At 47.8% G+C, this 18,202-nt stretch overlaps 1 protein-coding gene across 1 annotated transcript in view; it reads left to right on the top strand.

Annotated features, from left to right (window-relative positions):
* Window positions 1-18,202, top strand: part of LOC115482026 (ATP-dependent RNA helicase DDX42-like) — a 172,022-nt gene that overhangs the window by 115,767 nt on the left and 38,053 nt on the right. Inside the window, 2 exon segments of the mRNA XM_030221570.1 lie at window positions 10,039-10,265; window positions 11,442-11,555. Coding sequence (XP_030077430.1) covers window positions 10,039-10,265; window positions 11,442-11,555 — 341 coding nt within the window.

Genomic DNA, 18,202 nt, shown 5'->3' with positions numbered 1-18,202 from the left:
ACTAATATACAAAAATGATCAAGAAATAGAACAGACCTAATTGTTCTTAATTGACACAGAATTAGGCATAAGTTTGGAGGGAGATCCCAGGGCCAAGCTCAAAACACAACCTGGCATTGAGAGCTGAAAAGTCTTCTGCACTCAAAGCACAGGAATGTTGGCCATTTTGGCTTCCTGCGCTCCTGTTGCTGCTGAGGCAGATGTTGCAATTCTTTCTGCACAGGCCTCTTAATTGCAGTCTTCAACCAACATCCTGACAGCTACAGAGGACCTTTGGATTTCTATTCCTTTTTGTCATAATTTTTTATTGCTGTTTCATCAAGCATATTTATTAAAGAGAGCCCAAGCTACTACTACTACTACTATTTCAGCAGGGGTGCCCCAGGAAGGAGGCATGGTGCACAGCATTCTCAACTTGACCCTGGGCCCCGAATCTCACGAGGCTCTTCCTTGATCCGGAATTGGTATACATCGCTGCAGGAGAAACCGATGGATGCCGATGTAACTTCCATGGTTCAACCTGAAGATAGATACGGAGGGCGATTCTGGGCCTCCTGGTGAGGGGGAGTTGAATGTGGAGGCAGAACAACTTGGAAGTAGTTGGCTCAGACCCTCAATCCCTGGCTGGAATTACTAGCAGCATGGGGAGGAGGAGGAGACCAGAGAAGATCCCATTGGAGGAGATTTGGGATGCCACTGAGAAGTTGGACATTTCCTTGTTTAATAGATTTGAACAGTTACAATGTGGAAAAGATTCCTTACAGTTCCAGGTAACTCGGCATGAAGAACCTTTTGTTCAGTATGAAAAACAGGTTTTGGCTTTTGAAAAGTATTAGAAGAGCATAGTATGTTAATTAAAGATTTTATGGTAACTGGCATTTTTGGCTGAAACCAAAACATGGCCGAATCTGCATTGCAAGCCGGTTTCTGCACCAAAGCTGGCCAAAATTCATACTCTACTGGAGAGACCTGAGAATTGCCATACTGGGTCAGACCGAGAGTCCATTGAGCCCGATGTCCTCTTTCCAACAGTGTCCAGTCCAGGTCATAAGTACCTGGCAGAGACCCAAAAAGTGGTAAGATTCCATTCTGCTTAACTTCAAGATAAGCAGTGGTTTCTCCCCAGTTCCACCAACAGTTTGAGGTGTTTTCCAGAAGTTTGAACTATTTTTAAACATTTATTCCATATCATCATGCTGATCAATCCATAGACTGGTGGGTTGTGTCCATCTACCAGCAGGTGGAGATAGAGAGCAAACTTTGCCTCCCTATATGTGGTCATGTGCTGCCGGAAACTCCCCAGTATGTTCTCTATCTCAGCAGGTGGTGGTCACACAAAGCAGCAGCTCTGGCTAGGCCTCCAAGCCTAATTTTAGGTTTTGTTGAGTGCCTGGGGTTGAGGGCTCTTCTTGAGCAAGTGCAAACCTGGTGGCGCCAGGTCCCTCCTTTTCTCCCCCCTCCCGCTGGCTCCGTTTAAAAAAAAAAAAAAAATTTTTGAACGTCCTTAAAGGCGTTTATTTCGACGTTTATTTAAACGTTTATTGCAGCTACTCACTGGGACACCAGGTCGTTACAGCTCGGAGCGGACAGCAGGTAATTTTTACCTTTTATAGCGGGCAGGGGGTTCCCCGATTGGTCACCACGTGGCCTATGGCGTCGGAGGGCGAGGGCGCAAAGAGTCGCTCCCCGGATCGCGTGTGCGCTTCCAGAGGGGATGCGGGGGTCTTAAAGTCTGATTCGCCCTTGTTGGGTGACAGTTTCGTGACCGATGAGTGTCCTGGTCCTTCCTCCGGTGTGGCGGTTTTTCCCGCCATAAACGCCCATCCCCCGCGGCTCGCCTCCGCCATATTGGCCGGCCACGCGGCTCGGACGGCTTCTTCTTGGGCCGCCCTTGAGGTGGGAGACATTGATGCCATGAACGCCTTAATTTGGGCGACGGCACAAAAGCGGCTAAAGTTAAGCGCCGTTCTTCCCGCGCGGCTCCTTCGCGGAGTGTCGCGCCGGACGCCATCTTGGATGCGCAGCATCTCTCCCCCGCTCTTGCGAGCGCCGGTTGAGGGTGTGTCTAGGGCTGTAGCCCAGGCTGCGGAAGTGCACAGTATGCGGGGTTTCTCCCCCGAGTTTGTTTTGCTGCTGCATCAGGCCTTCCTTATGCAAAACGCTGCCCCTGCTCCCTCGTCTGGTAAAGAGGTTGAGGCCCCCGGAGGTAAACGCCCTCGGGTTGATTCCCAGGCCTTGGAGGACTTTGTCTCCTCCGATGTAGATGAGGGCAGCGTATCTGAGTTCTCCCAACGGTCCTTTGCGGATTCCTTGGAGGAGACGGATCCCCGCTCGGATGGAGCGGATGGCCCCTCTGCAGCGCGGCTCTTTAGCTCAGAGGATTTGCCCAACCTGTTAATGCAGGCCATGGGCATTTTGAAGATTTCCTCTCCGGAGGACGTCTCTCCCTCAGCCCCTGTTGGCTCTGCCATTATGCTGGGGACGAAGCGCCCGCATAGAACCTTCCACGTGCATGATGCCATGCACACCTTAATTTCGGCTCAGTGGGATGTCCCGGAAGCGAGCCTTAAAGTGGTTAGGGCTATGTCCCGCCTCTATCCTTTGCCTGAAAGTGAACGTGAGGCCTATCTGTGGCCTACCGTGGTTTCTTTAATCACTGCGGTGACTAAGAAAACGGCGTTGCCGGTGGAAGGTGGCACGGCCCTATAGGACGCCCAAGACAGAAGATTGGAGGCGGCCTTAAGGTCGTCCTTTGAGGCGGCTGCTTTAAGTTTGCAGGCCTCAGTTTGCGGCTCCTATGTGGCCAGGGCGTGCCTGACTATGGTGCAGCGGGCTTCCCCCTCGGATCATTCCTTGAGGGCTGATTGGCCGGCCCTGGAATCGGGCTTAGCCTATTTGGCAGACTTGCTGTATGATGTCTTGAGGGCCTCAGCTAAAGGCATGGCTCAGACAATCTCTGCGCGGCGGTGGCTTTGGCTGAAGCATAGGTCTGCTGACCACGCCTCTAAATCCCGCCTGGCTAGATTGCCTTTTAAAGGCAAGCTGCTCTTTGGGGTCGAGCTGGACAAAATCGTGACCGATCTCGGCACGTCTAAGGGCAAGAGGTTACCAGAGGTCAGGGCTCGGGCTAGTGCTCGCCCCGGTACCTCCAGAGGACGGTTTCAGGAAGCCCGTCGGGCTCCTCTGCCCCCTCTTCCTTCAAGAGGAAATTCTCCCCCAAGCAGCATTCCTTTCGCAGAGACCGCCGTCCCGGAGGTGCTCCCTCCGGTCCTCCCCTAGGGTCTCGTACCCAATGACGGGGCCTTGGTCCACGCCCCAGTGCAGATTGGAGGACGGCTGTCCTCGTTTCTGGGCGAGTGGATCACAATAACTTCAGACGCTTGAGTGCTGGAAGTCATCAGAGACGGCTACAAGCTAGAGTTCTGCCGACCCTTAAGAGACGGGTTTGTACTCTCTCCCTGCAAGTCTCCGGTCAAAGCTGTGGCAGTGCAGCAGACCTTGGACAATCTGATCCGCCTGGGTGCGGTCGTTCCGGTGCCAGAAAATCAGCTTGGCAAGGGACGTTACTCCATTTACTTTGTGGTACCAAAGAAAGGAGGTTCTGTACGGCCTATCCTCGACCTCAAGGGGTCAATCAGGCTCTTTCGCATGGAGACCCTCCGCTCTGTTATATCGGCAGTGCAGGCAGGAGAGTTCCTGGCATCCTTGGACATCAAGGAAGCGTACTTGCATATTCCCATCTGGCCTCCTCATCAACGCTTTCTGCGTTTTGCAGTACTGGGCCGACACTTCCAGTTCAGAGCCCTCCCGTTCGGGTTGGCTACTGCTCCGCGGACCTTCTCCAAAGTAATGGTGGTCATCGCGGCCTTCCTGAGGAAGGAAGGAGTACAAGTCCATCCTTATCTGGACGACTGGTTGATCCGAGCCCCTCTTATGCAGAGTGTGGCAAAGCTGTGAACCGGGGTGGTTGCTCTTTTGAGCTCCCTGGGGTGGATCATCAACTGGGAGGAAAGCCAGCTGCGCCCAACTCAGTCCCTGGAGTATCTGGGAGTTCGATTCGACACCCAAGTGGGCAGAGTGTTCCTGCCAGACAATCGGACTGTCAAGCTTCAGGCTCAGATGGACCAGTTCCTAGTAGCCTCTCCTCTTCGGGCTTGGGACTATGTGCAGCTGTTGGGCTCTATGACGGGCACGATGGAAGTAGTGCCCTGGGCCAGGGCTCATATGAGACCACTACAACACTCTCTGCTGCAGCGCTGGACTCCGATGTCGGAGGATTATGCTGTGCGCCTTCCCTTGGACCCAGCAGTGCGCAAGGCGCTGAGCTGGTGGACGCAGACAGACAAGTTGTCTGCAGGAATGCCTCTGGTGACCCCGGAGTGGATTGTCGTCACGACGGACGCCTCTTTGTCGGGCTGGGGAGCCCACTGCTTGGGAAGGACAGCGCAGGGGCTCTGGTCTCCTGCAGAGGTAAAGTGGTCTATCAACCTCCTGGAACTCAGAGCCATTCGGTTGGCGCTTTTGGAGTTCATCCCGGTACTGGTGTTGAAGCCTGTACGGGTCCTGTCGGACAATGCCACGGCTGTGGCCTATGTCAACTGCCAGGGAGGTACCAAGAGCGCCCCTCTAGCCAAGGAGGCCATGAATCTATGCCAGTGGGCGGAAGCGAACCTGGAACAGCTGTCAGCGGCCCACATTGCCGGAGTCATGAATGTCAAGGCGGACTTTCTCAGTCGCCATGCCTTGGAGCCCGGAGAGTGGCAGCTATCTGTTCAGGCGTTCTTGGACATCACGAAGCGCTGGGGCCAGCCGAGCCTAGATCTGATGGCGTCATCGGCCAATTGCCAAGTGCCGCGCTTTTTCAGCAGAGGACGGGACCCTCGATCCCTGGGAGTAGATGCTCTTCTCCAACAGTGGCCGACACAAGAGCTTCTCTATGTGTTCCCGCCCTGGCCCATGTTGGGCAGGGTGCTAGACCGGGTGGCAAAGCATCCGGGCTGGATAATCCTGGTGGGTCCGGATTGGCCCAGACGTCCCTGGTATGCGGACTTGATCAGGCTCTCAGTGGACGAACCTCTGCGACTGCCAGTGGAGCAGGGCCTGTTACATCAGGGTCCCGTGGTGATGGAGGATCCCTCCCCCTTTGGTCTTACAGCCTGGCTATTGAGCGGCAGAGTCTGAGGAAGAAGGGCTTCTCAGACAAGGTCATCGCCACTCTGCTGAGAGCGAGGAAGCGCTCTACTTCTACTGCTTACGCCAGGGTTTGGCGTACCTTTGCAGCGTGGTGTGAAGCAGGTTCACTGTCTCCATTTACTGCTCCAATTTCTTCAGTGCTGGCGTTCCTGCAAGAAGGTCTGGAGAAAGGCCTGTCGCTCAGTTCCCTGAAAGTCCAGGTAGCGGCCCTGGCTTGCTTCAGGGGCCGCCTGAAGGGTGCTTCCCTGGCTTTGCAGCCAGATGTGGTGCGTTTCCTAAAGGGAGTTAATCACCTGCGCCCTCCTCTGCACTCAGTGGTGCCTGCGTGGAATCTCAACCTGGTGCTAAGAGCCTTACAAAGCCGCCTTTTGAACCCTTGTCGAGGGCATCTCTGAAAGACCTGATGTTGAAAGCAGTCTTTTTGGTGGCTATCACTTCAGCCAGAAGAGTTTCCGAGCTCCAGGCACTCTCTTGTCGAGAGTTTTTTTTTTTCTGCAGTTCACTGAGGCAGGAGTGACTATTCGCACAGTGCCTTCCTTCCTACCCAAGATTGTTTCTCGCTTCCATGTGAGTCAGCAGCTCTGTCTCCCTTCCTTTCGTAGGGAGGACTACCCAGAAGAGTATTCTGCTCTCAAATATCTGGATGTGAGACGGGTCATCATCAGATACTTGGAGGTGACCAATGATTTCCGGAAGTCGGATCATCTGTTTGTCCTGTTTGCAGGTCCTCGTAAGGGTCTGCAGGCTGCTAAGCCTACAGTGGCAAGATGGGTCAAGGAAGCCATTGCAGCGGCTTATGTGGCCGCGGGGAAGGTGCCGCCTATTCAGTTGAAGGCCCACTCCACTAGAGCTCAGGCGGCCTCGATGGCAGAGGCCGGGTCCGTCTCCTTGGAAGAGATTTGCAAGGCGGCAACTTGGGCGTCGGCCCATACCTTCTCCAGACATTACCGCTTGACTGTGGCTGCTCGGGCGGAGGCCCGGTTTGGAGCTTCAGTGTTGAGTTCAGGGATTTCAATGTCCCGCCCTGGGTGAGTACTGCTTCGGTACATCCCACCAGTCTATGGATTGATCAGCATGATGATATGGAAGGTAAAATTATGTATCATACCTGATAATTTTCTTTCCATTAATCATAGCTGATCAATCCATAGCCCCTCCCAGATATCTGTACTGTTTATATTCTGGTTGAATTTTAGGTTCAAGTTTAGTCTTCAGTTACTTCAGGAGGACTTCGTGTTCAAGTTTTTTCACTTGGATTCTTCAAGAGTTGAGACAAGTTTGTGTTACAGTGAGCTGCTGCATTCCTCTCCCCTCCATTTTACGGGGCTGGATTGAGACTTAAATTCTGCCGGCACTCCCTCCCGCTTCGTGCGGCTGTAGGGCAGCTTTGTACCCCTCCCGCTTCGGCGGTGTTAGGGTCAGTCAGCTCCTCCCGCGGTTGCGGTTGCAGGATAAGCCAGATCCCCCCGCATCGGCGGGGTGGTGTCCCTCCCCCGCTCCGCGGGGATGAGCTGGACGGATTCCCCTCCCCCACTTGTGTGGGGATGAGCTGGGTTAATTCCCCTCCCCCGTTTCGGCGGTGGTGAGCTGGGCAGAGTGTCCCTTTGTGGGTGTAATTCTCTAAGTGCTGAGTCCTGCGGATGGAGCTTTGATATCGACATACTGAGGAGTTTCCGGCAGCACATGACCACATATAGGGAGGCAAAGTTTGCTCTCTATCTCCACCTGCTGGTAGATGGACACAACCCACCAGTCTATGGATTGATCAGCTATGATTAATGGAAAGAAAATTATCAGGTATGATACATAATTTTACCTTGCTTTTATCACTTGCTCTGGCATTAAGCTTCAGAGACTAATATTTTTCAGTGAAAAAAAAAATATTTTCTCCTATTTGGGTCTCCTATTTGTTTTAAATGTGCTAGTGTGTAACTTCATGGAGTTTCCCCCTAATCTTTATACTTTTTGAAAGAGTAAGCAATCGATTTGTATTTTCCCATTTCACTCCATTCAGGACTTTATAGACGTCTGTCATATCTCTCCTCAGTTGCCTCTCCTTCAAGCTGAAGAGCCCTAACCTCTTTAGCCTTCCTTCATATGAGAGTCATTCCATCCCCTTAATCATCTTGATCACACGTCTTTGTACCTTTTCCAGTTCCATTACATCTTTATTGAGATGCTGCGACCAGAACTGCACACAATACTCACCAAGTAGCAGTACAGAGGTATTATGGTATTCTCTGTCTTTATTTTCTATTCCTTTGCTAATAATGCCTAACATTCACATTTTTTATTTTGGCTGCCGCTGCACACTGAGTAGTAGATTTCATGTATTGTCCACAGTGACACTTAAATCCTTTTCCTGGAAGATGACTCCTAACATCATGTTGCTATAATTTGTGTTATTCTTCCCAATATGCATCACTTTGCATTTATTCACTTTAAACTTCATGTGCCATTTGGATGCTTAGTCTTCTAGCCTTCTAAGGTGGTCCTTCAATTTCACACAGTTTGCATGTGATGTAATAACTTTGAATTGTGTTCCATCTGCAAATTTAGTCACATCATTCATCTCTCCCATTTCCAAATAATTTATAAATATGTAGAAAGCTACAGAGTTGCAGATCCAAGCTGTTCTATGACAAGAGAGTTCTCAGTCATGGGACTGCATGCAAATGTTAAGGTCAAAGCTGCAACCTCAGAAGAACTGTGGAGTTGGAAGTGTTTTCCAACCCTCATCACACAGAATGAGGGGTCACTTCTGCACCCCAAGCTTCTGTCTCTGGCTTTCACAACTTGGATGTTGAGAACTTAGAATTCTCTTTATGGGTCTTTCGGAGGGTGTCTCCCGAGTCTTGCTGGCTTCCATGAAAGATTCCACTAAGAGGTGTCACGCTTTTTTAAATGGAGGAGGTTTGCCGTTGGGTGTGAGAGCAAGGCCTTGGATCCTCTTACTTGTCCTACACAGATCCTGCATGAATACCTTCTGCACTTATCAGAGTCTGGTCTTAAGACCAACTCTGTAAGGGTTCAACTTAGTGCAGTTAGTGATTAACATCAGCGTGTAGAAGGTAAGCCTATCTCCGGGTAGCCTCTAGTTGTTCGCTTTATGAGAGGTTTGCTTTTGTCAAAGCCCCTTGTCAAACCTCCACCAGTGTCATGGGATCTCATTGTTGTTCTCACCCAGCTTTGAAAGCTCCTTTTGAGCCACTGAATTCCTGCCATCTGAAGTATTTGATCTGGAAGGTCATTTTCTTGGTGGCTGTTACTTCAGCTCATAGGGTCAGTGAGCTTCAGGTCTTAGTAGTGGATGCACCTTATACTAAGTTTCATCATAACAGATTAGTCCTACGCATGCACCCTAAGTTCCTGCAGAAGGTGGTGTCAGTTCCATCTGAGCCAGTCTATTGTCTTGCCAACATTCTTTTCCCGACCTCATGCCCATCCTGGTGAAAGCAGCTTGCACACCTTGGATTGTAAGAGAGCATTGGCCTACTACATGGAGCGGACTGGATCCCACAGACGGTCTGCCCAGCTTTTTGTTTCTTTTGATCCCAACAGGATAGAGGTCGCCATCCTGTTGGCAGATTGCATTTCGTTCACTTATGCCCAGGCTGGGCTGGCCTTGGAGGGTAATGTCGGCTCATAATGTCAGAGCCATGGCTGCTTCGATAGCCCCCTTGAGGTCAGCCTCCATTGAAGAAATTTGCAAGGTTGCGATGTGGTCTTCAGTTCACACATTCACATCACACTACTGCCTCGAGCAGGATCCCTGATGTGACAGTCTGTGTGGGCAGTCAGTGTTGCAGAATCTGTTTAGGGTCTAGAATCCAACTCCACCCTCCTGGGCCCATTTTATTCAGATCCAGGCCGTTGTGAGGCCCAGTTAACCAATGTTGTTTTGGGTGAGCCTGGATGCTAGGGATTCCCCACTTGTGAGAATATTTGAGCCTGCTTGCCCTTGGAGAAAGCGAAGATACTTACCTGTAGCAGGTATTCTCCGAACACAGCAGGCTTCATATTCTCACAATCCCGCCCACCTCCCCTTGGAGTTATCTCCTTATTCATTTTATTTTTTTTCTTTAATTTTAAACTTAGGAGGCTGCATTCATGCAATGGGCGGGAAGTCACTTGCACATATGCAGTGGGGCACAGCTTGCATTCTATAAAGCTACGTTTTTACTTTTGTAAAAATGCCAGACCGGGCGACGTGGATCGGCATCGCCTATTTCTGAGAATAAGAAGCCTGCTGTCCTCTGAGAATACGTGCTTGAGACTTGCAAGCTGTCTTTCGTTTGCTGTTAAAATTGAATTTAGGTTGGATGTTTATCCTCAGGGTTGGTCTGTTGGGACTAAAGGAAAGAATATTAGCAGGTAAGAGCTAATGTCTCCTTTTATTACGAAGATTCTTTTTTATAGCAGAAGCACAAATTCCTTAAAGGAAAACATGGTCTTACAATTGCACTTCTGAGGTTGGGGAATTAACTCTGCCTTCATGCTCTCAGCACACCTGAGTAGGTATAGGGCCAAAGTTGAGTTTTAAGGTCCATTAGAGATGCATATATTAAGTGGACGATCCCCAATGGGACAATAAAAAAAATTGTATCTCTTAGAGAAGACTCCTTCTCAAACAAGTCTTGGATGACACTAGACGTAGCAAAATTTCACTTGTCCACCTACTGATTACAGCTGAGGCACAAGTAAGCTTTTCTGGTGACATTTGGCTTTTTCAAGAAGGGTTTTCTTCTGCTTTGTTGATTCCCTTGGAAAGACTGTCTTGGGGTAAATGGGAGGTCAGAAAGGAGAATAGTAATACTGATGCAGGTTACTACGTGTTAATTACAGCTCGTGGTTTGGATATTCCTTCTATCAAGACTGTGATCAATTATGACGTATCCCGTGACATAGACACTCATACTCACAGAATTGGTCGTACTGGTAGAGCTGGGGAGAAGGGTATCGCCTACACCATCCTGACTCCAAAAGATGTCAGCTTTGCTGGGGACCTGGTCAGAAATCTCGAAGGTGCCAACCAATATGTTTCCAAAGAGCTTATGGACCTAGCAATGCAGGTATGAGGTTAGAGGTGGGGAGAAAGCATCGTTGCATTGATACTTCATAAAACTATTCTTTTGTATGTGTGTTCTGAAATAATCACAAGTCCCCTGCATTGGACTGTGCCAGAAATAATATTAAAAAGATTTAAGGTTCCAACAAAATAACTGTAGGTCAGTTGTCTCTCCTAGTTATAATATGGCCCCTCTTTTTTGATGAGAAAAATGTTCTACAGAATATTTCATGCAAGCAAAAGTAAGGTGTGCATAAAACTTAGTAGGATGTTAGCATTATACTTACATTTTGCAAGTGCAAACAGTTTTTTTTTTCTGTGAAATTTCTCTTTCAGAATAATTCAAGGATTAAAGCTTGGCTCTAAAAAATATATTGTTTTCAAAATAGAGCAAATTGTCCTGCATCCTTTTTTACATGCCACTCCCTTTTTTTCCTCCTCCTCCATATTTGTGCCCTAAGTTTAAATCTGATCCTGAGTCTAAAGTGAAACTCTCTTTGAGAAAATAGAATCCCTAAGGGAGGGTGCTGCCACAGTAAAACATGAGGTGCATGCAAGATGAGAACAAATATGAAGCGGGATGGTATGACAGGTACATTTTGCTTAGATGAATGTAAGGTCTTCGATAAGGAATGAGGAAACGATGAAGAAACTATGGCAAGCCCAGATGAAGGATTTGAAAAGAGAGGATAATAACCTTATATTGAATTTCGTAAGTAATTGGAAGCTAGTGCTCATTCTGGATTATTGCAAAGCTTGTTCGGAAGGCAAAGGAGGGGGCCTGAGTGTTTAAGTATGGGACTCGTATGAAGCAAAGAACAAGGCCTGACGCAACTATCCCAAGCCATGCTCTTTGCTTCTTATGAATCCCATACTTAATCAAATACCTAGGCCCCATCCTCTTTCTTACCAACAAGCTTTGCAATAATCCAGACAACCACCAAAACTACTGAGGAAGTTGTCTTAAACATTTGGCTCCTCCCCATGCTCATTGATGATAGGATTGTAATGCTGGCCATTCCTTACAGGTTACCCAGATGCTTTTATGCTTGATGCAGGGTTGTTACACAATACTAAAGCCTCAGTGAGATCTGGGCACAGTTAATGGGTTTGTCCTTCTCAGGTGGCACTGCACCTTGTTGGATTGGAGAACTACAATTTCTGTGTTTGTATTTCACAGAATGCCTGGTTTCGGAAATCCCGTTTCAAAGGTGGGAAAGGCAAGAAGCTGAACGTTGGTGGTGGTGGCCTGGGCTATCGAGAGCGCCCAGGGCTTGGTGCTGATATTTCTTCTGTGAGTAAAATAAGGGGAGAACACCTAGAAATATTTATTTAGTATTTAGCTTTCATATTTTTCAGTGATAGTTCAAGACAAGTTATATTCAGTTGCAGGAGGTACTTCCCTGTCCCCAGAGGACTTATAATCTAGGTAATAGGTGGATTATAAATGCTATAAATAAAATTAAGTTTATACTTGAGACAGTGGAAGGTTAAGTGATCAGTGAATTCTAGTCTGGACAATGTTTTGTGGACTATTTGAGCAATAAAGTGTTGCTACATCTGTGGAAATATAGGTCCACTGATAAGCTAAGTAGAGGGGTGTCTGTACTCATTTATTGCGTTTGATATTCTGCATTTTTCATTTGTGATGACACAAAACAAGGTCCAGAAACCCCCAAATATATGCATAGCAAAGCAACCACAAAATTATTTCTCCCCTCAACAGTTTGATAGCAGAGAAAAGCCCTTCTTGGTCTGCAATCAGATAATCACTTGCATACCGACCATGAAGAAATGATATTTTCTAAGCTGGCTGTTTTGTGTCAATATTAGGGGTGTATGAATACAAACCAGTGTTGAATAGTGTTTAGAGTATGATTACAGCTCTCATTGCCCAGTTTAATTTGAACAGCTTGTATTGTCTCTTAACTGATTAAGCTAGAAAGTGCATAGCAATATCTTTCACCATGGTCAATTTGCCTTATAACTAGTAAGATTTGTTTGATAAGGTTATGTGCTTACATACACATCATGAGAGCAGTAAATCTTATTTCTTCATTATCTGCTTTCCAGTGCTGCTCTTGAGGGTTGATCCCCAGGTGGTACTGGAAGAGCTGTGTATCTCTCTCTTTATTATTATTTTATTTAAAAATTTCTAATCTGCCTACAACTATCTTTCGCAAATCTCTGAAGGCATATTTCTTCAGCAAGGCCTACAATGAGAACCTTCAGCCCCACTAATCCACTTCACCAACCCATTCAGTTATGAAAGCCCACCTGCTATAAATACCCTTATAAATCCTTCCTTCTTCTTTCTTCCCCTAATTAACCTCTACACAATACTAACTATACCTAATATACTGGAATTAACTATGTTAACAATACTATGTAAGCCACATTGAGCCTGCAAATAGGTGGGAAAATGTGGGATACAAATGCAATGCAATAAAATAAATAAATGTTCTATTGTATGGCAGCACACAAAATGATTATGGGCCATCAGGCTGGCTACAAAGTTATTTTGTATTCATGGCTTGTTGGATATAATTTAACTTTGGAAACAACAGGGCAGTCTATCTGCAGACTCCAAGATGGCAACAAAAAGGAGCAGAAGAGACAAAAAAAAACCCCTCCAAAATAAGTTTATTAATGGTTAATAAACCAACAGTGCCCGACATGGGCCGTGTTTCACCCACACACGGGCTGTGTCAGGGACTATGATCAAACATAAATGCATACATATTACTAACATATATAAACATATATAAAAATCTATAAAAAACATGATGTGCATAATCAGTACAATATAATAACTGATTAAGCAATAAGTAAAAATATAATCAACAATGGCTATATAAAATAATTGGTCATATTACATGTATACTAAAGAAACATAAATGAAAAGACACCATGCATACCAAACGGTGTGGAGACCTGGACACATCCCAACGTGGTATGCACAAAATGCATTACCCAGTGGCGTACCAAGGGCGGGGCAGTGGGGGCGTCCGCCCTGGGTGTCAGCACGAGGGGGGGGTGCTCCGCTCCCACTACTCCCGACCTAAAGACCGCTGGCACTGTAGTCCCCAGTCCCAACCTGCCTACCCTCATCTCCCTTGACAGCCCCCTTCTCTCTGCCTCCTGGCCCCCTGCGTTTTAAAAATCTCAGAATTGGCGGTCCAGCGCCTCGCGTCTGCCTGTGAAAGGAGCAGATTGCCTCGTCGTTGTGCCTTCCCTCACTGTGTCCCGCCCTCGCGGAAATAGGAAGTTACATCAGAGGAGGACAGGACACAGTGAGGGAAGGTCCAACGAGGTGATATGCTTCTTTCACAGGCAGACACGAGGTGCTGCACCACCAATTCTGCGATTTTTAAAATGCAGGGGACAAGGTGACAGAGAGAAGGGGGCTGTCGAGGAAGCTGAGGGTAGGCAGATAGGGACTGGGTGGGTGGAGCTCAGATGGGAGAAGGGGGCTGGAGCTGGAACTAACCGAAGGAATGGTAACCAAACAACTTCACAAATTATCTCAACAAGTTCTCAATACTGCATGATGCCCAATCAGGATTCCGGTCAAATCACAGCACAGAAACAGTACTAATTACCCTAATGACCAAATTCAAACAAATGATTGCTACCGGCACCAATATACTCCTCTTACAATTTGACATGTCAAGTGCCTTTGATATGGTTGACCACGGAATCCTATTACACATACTTGAATATTTTGGCATCGGAGGCAATGTCCTAAACTGGTTCAAGGGGTTCCTAACCTTGCGCTCATATCAAGTCACATCAAATTCAACTACGTCTGCTGCATGGACACCTGAATGTGGAGTACCGCAGGGATCCCCCCCTCGCCAACTATTTTCAACCTGATGATGACCCCCTTGGCAAAACTTCTATCAAATCACAACCTTAATGTCAGGTTCTCAGGTTTAGAGCCCGCGGGGCCGGGCTCTGGAGCAAACGTGAGCCCTTGGGCTGCTGACGAGAAGCGACAGCAGCAGGCAAAACCCACCAACCAACACTGGGTAAGCACACCGGCAGGGACTGCAGGCACTGCCCAGCGAACCGGAACACATGGACTGGAATCCCCCGGACTGGAGGACACAGGACTGGAACACACACCGGACCGGAACACACTGGACTGGAGCACACCATACTGGAACACCCTGGACTGGTCCCCCGGACTGGAGGACACAGGACCGGAACACGGGACTGGAGCACACTGGACTGGTCCAACAGCTTCACCTGTACTTAGCTACTAAGCCCCCCAAGAGTTGAGCTCCTGGGTTCGAGTAGCCGACAGGACTTACTGGATACCGGATGACATAGGGACCAGGACTGGAAACAGAAGTGCTCCTAACCCTAAACTGATCTACGTGCTCCCAAGCCCTAAAACAGCAGGAGTGTTCCTAACCGTAAACTGACAAAAGGACTTCCTAAGCCCTATACTAAACAGGCGCTCCTAATCCCTGCTCAAGAAAGGGACTTCCTCAGCCCTAGACTAACAGAGCAGGGAACTAAACACAAAGCTAACACAGGTGCTACTAAGCACCAAGCTACAAGCAGAGCTTACACTAATAAGCTAAACACAGAACTAACCAGCTACCTAAGCACTGCTCTAGCAAGCTAGATACAACTAACAAGGTGCTTCCTAAGCACTACTCTGGCAAGCAACCAGAAGAGCTCCTAGCACTAAAAGGGAAGACAGGGGAGCCACAAGGAAAAAGCAGTGAAGCTAACACATAAGCCAAAAGTGATTCTAAATCACCAAACACCAACAGCAAAGACTGCAATGCTCCCAATAGCACAAACACCAGAAGTACTTCTAACAGCAAACTCTGCAGTGTTCCTAACAACACCAAACCCAGGAGTACTTCTAATAGCAACAGAGCTTCCAAAGCCCTACACATAGCAATGCTTCCAAAACCAAGAGGGAAAAGCAGGGGAACCAAAGGGAAAAGCAGGAAAGCTAAACACATAGACACCAGTGCACACTGCACTAACACTAACCTGGACCTTAGCAAAAGCAAGCAGGGACCCTAGACACAATGTCAGAAGTGCACACTGCACCACCCTACCTAAAGCAAACACAACTGTTGCCAAGGCCCTGAAGGAAACAAGACCACTTCCTTATCAAGGCCCTCCCTGATGATGTCACACTCCCTAGACCTAGGCAAAAGCACACTGACCCAGAGAGGCCCAACCCACACCAATGCAAAACTGTGAAACACTTGAAGCCAGTACACCCAAAGAGAGGTAGAGCAACTCAGGCAACATACCCACAGGTGCAGTGTAGTGAAACAATTAGAGCCATGCTGCTGGAAGCTGCCAGCACAGAGAGACAGAGCCAGCTCAGAAAGGACAGAGAAAAGAAACAGAAGCCAGCTAAGAAGCTGACCCCCAGGAAAGAGGTAAGTTTGAGAGGGGTTTAGACCCCAATCATAACACTTAACCCTTACATATATGTAGATGATGTAACGATATATATTCCTTTCAAACAAGACATAAATGAAATCTCCAACGAAATCAACCAAAGTTTACACATCATGAATACCTGGGCAGATGCATTCCGACTGAAACTGAACGCAGAAAAAAACTCAATGCCTCGTACTTACCTCCTAATACAACACGAATAAATTTACCGCTATCAACACACCTAAACTAAATCTGCCAATCTCTGAAACTTTAAAAATCCTTGGTGTCACTATTGACCGCCACCTAACACTTGAGACTCACACGAACAACACAACCAAAAAGATGTTCTACTCCATGTGGAAACTGAAAAGAATAAGACCATTCTTTCCAAGATCCATCTTCCACAGCCTAGTGCAATCACTCGTACTCGGCCACCTGGACTACTGCAACTCGCTATACGTAGGCTGCAAAGAACAAATACTGAGGAAACTTCAAACAGCCCAGAATACAGCAGCCAGACTCATCTTCGGAAAACCAAAATACGAAAGTGCAAAACCCTTACGTGAGAAACTACACTGGCTCCCACTCAAGGAACGTATCACCTTTAAAGTATGCACCTTAGTCCACAAAATCATTCACGGTGAAGCCCCTGCATACATGTCTGATTTAATAGACCTGTCACCCAGAAACGCTAAAAGATCATCCCGAACTTTCCTCAATCTCCACTTCCCTAAGTGCAAAGGCATAAAATACAAAGTACTGCATGCATCAACCTTTTCCTATATGAGCACGCAATTCTGGAATACACTACCACGCAACCTGAAAATGACCTATGAATTAACCGACTTCCACAAACGATTGAAGACTTATCTCTTTGAGAAAATTTATTGCAAGGATCAAAACACATGAAGTCCAAACACACTAATAGAAATGCATCAATACACTCTCTTCTGAATTCACTTACCCCATATTTTCACCACACTTAAAACTCCACCCACAGATAAAAATGTTATACCCTATGTTCTCTTACTATTGTTCTATCGCCCTATCTTTTCCCCCATTGTAACATTCCATGGTTTCTACGCCCCAAACGATTTTGACTTGACTTTGTCTTCCCATAACTCCTCACAATGTAACCCATAATCGTACTGTAACACATTGTACTTCCATCATTCACTATGTATTGTAAGCCACACTGAACCCGCAAATAGGTGGGAAAATGTGGGATACAATAAATAAATAAACTAGGGTCTGAGAAGGGTGCAGGAGGGAGAATGGGGCCATGCCTGGGGTAGGGACAGGTGGGCTTGGTGCTGAAAAGGGGGGCAGATGAGAGAATGGACTAGTACTGGGGGCTGAAAAGGCAGGGGCTGAAAAGGCAGGGGCTGAAACTGTGGGGACTAGGAGTTGAAAAGGGGACAGGGGGAGAAAGTGGCTGGGGCTGAAGCTCGGGCCTGGTGGGAAAAGGGCTAGGGCTGAAACTAGGAGCTGAAACTGGGAAGTGGTGGGATTGTGGGACTGGAACTGGGGGCTTAAAAAGGGGGGTGGGAGAAGTGGACTAGGGCAGAGAGAGAGGGAGGGCAGACCCTGGATGCTGGATGGATGGGCGAGAGAGGGCAAATGGTGGATGGAAGGGGCAGAAGAAAGGGCAGACGTGTATGGAAGGGAGAGAAAGGGCAGACAGTATTTGGAAGGGGCGAGAGAGAGGGCAGACGGTGGATGGAAGGGGGAGAGATAGACGCTAGATGGAAGGAAGAGAGAGGTCAAATTGTGGTTGGAAGGGGCAGAGAGAGAGGGCAGACGGTCTCTACTGGCATGCTGTAGACGTCGGAACCGCTCCCCCCCCCTCCCCCGGAGTCGCTGCCGCCCCTCCATCTGGCCCGAGCACTGTGAACTTACATCACCACGCAGCAGCAGGCACATCAGCAAAGCTGCCGTCGGGCTTCCTTCTCTGCCTTTGTCCCGCCCTCACCGACATTACGTCACATGAGGGCGGGACACAGGCAGAGAAGGAAGCCCGCCCCGATGGCAGCTTTGCTGATATGCCTGCTGCTGCGTGCTGATGTAAGTTTACAGTGCTGCTCGGGCCGGGTGGAGGGGCGGCTGCGACGACTCCTTGGGGGGGGGGGCTCAGAACCCTCCCCCCCCCCTCCATTCCAAAAGTAGCCCGTTTTCACGGGCTCAACGGCTAGTTAAAAGTATGAAAACTGCACTTATTATAAAGCGCCTAGAGGTCAAAGGTCACAGCATAGAGATTAAAAATGTAAAGTCACCACACTGCTACTTAGCACAATATAATATGATCCATACATATAAATAGGAATACATACGGTATATACATACATACCATATATAGTAGATGACGACACATAAAGACCTGTACGATCCATCCAGTCTGCCCAAGATAAACTCATAGCATACCATATCCACGTTAAAAATAAGCATAGATAAAGGTAAAAAAATATATATATATATATCACAGTGACACACAATATATATACATATATATATAAATGTGAA

Source organism: Microcaecilia unicolor, chromosome 12 (assembly GCF_901765095.1).
Source record: "Microcaecilia unicolor chromosome 12, aMicUni1.1, whole genome shotgun sequence".
NCBI lineage: Eukaryota > Metazoa > Chordata > Amphibia > Gymnophiona > Siphonopidae > Microcaecilia > Microcaecilia unicolor.
This window is presented reverse-complemented; position numbering and strand designations above follow the sequence as displayed.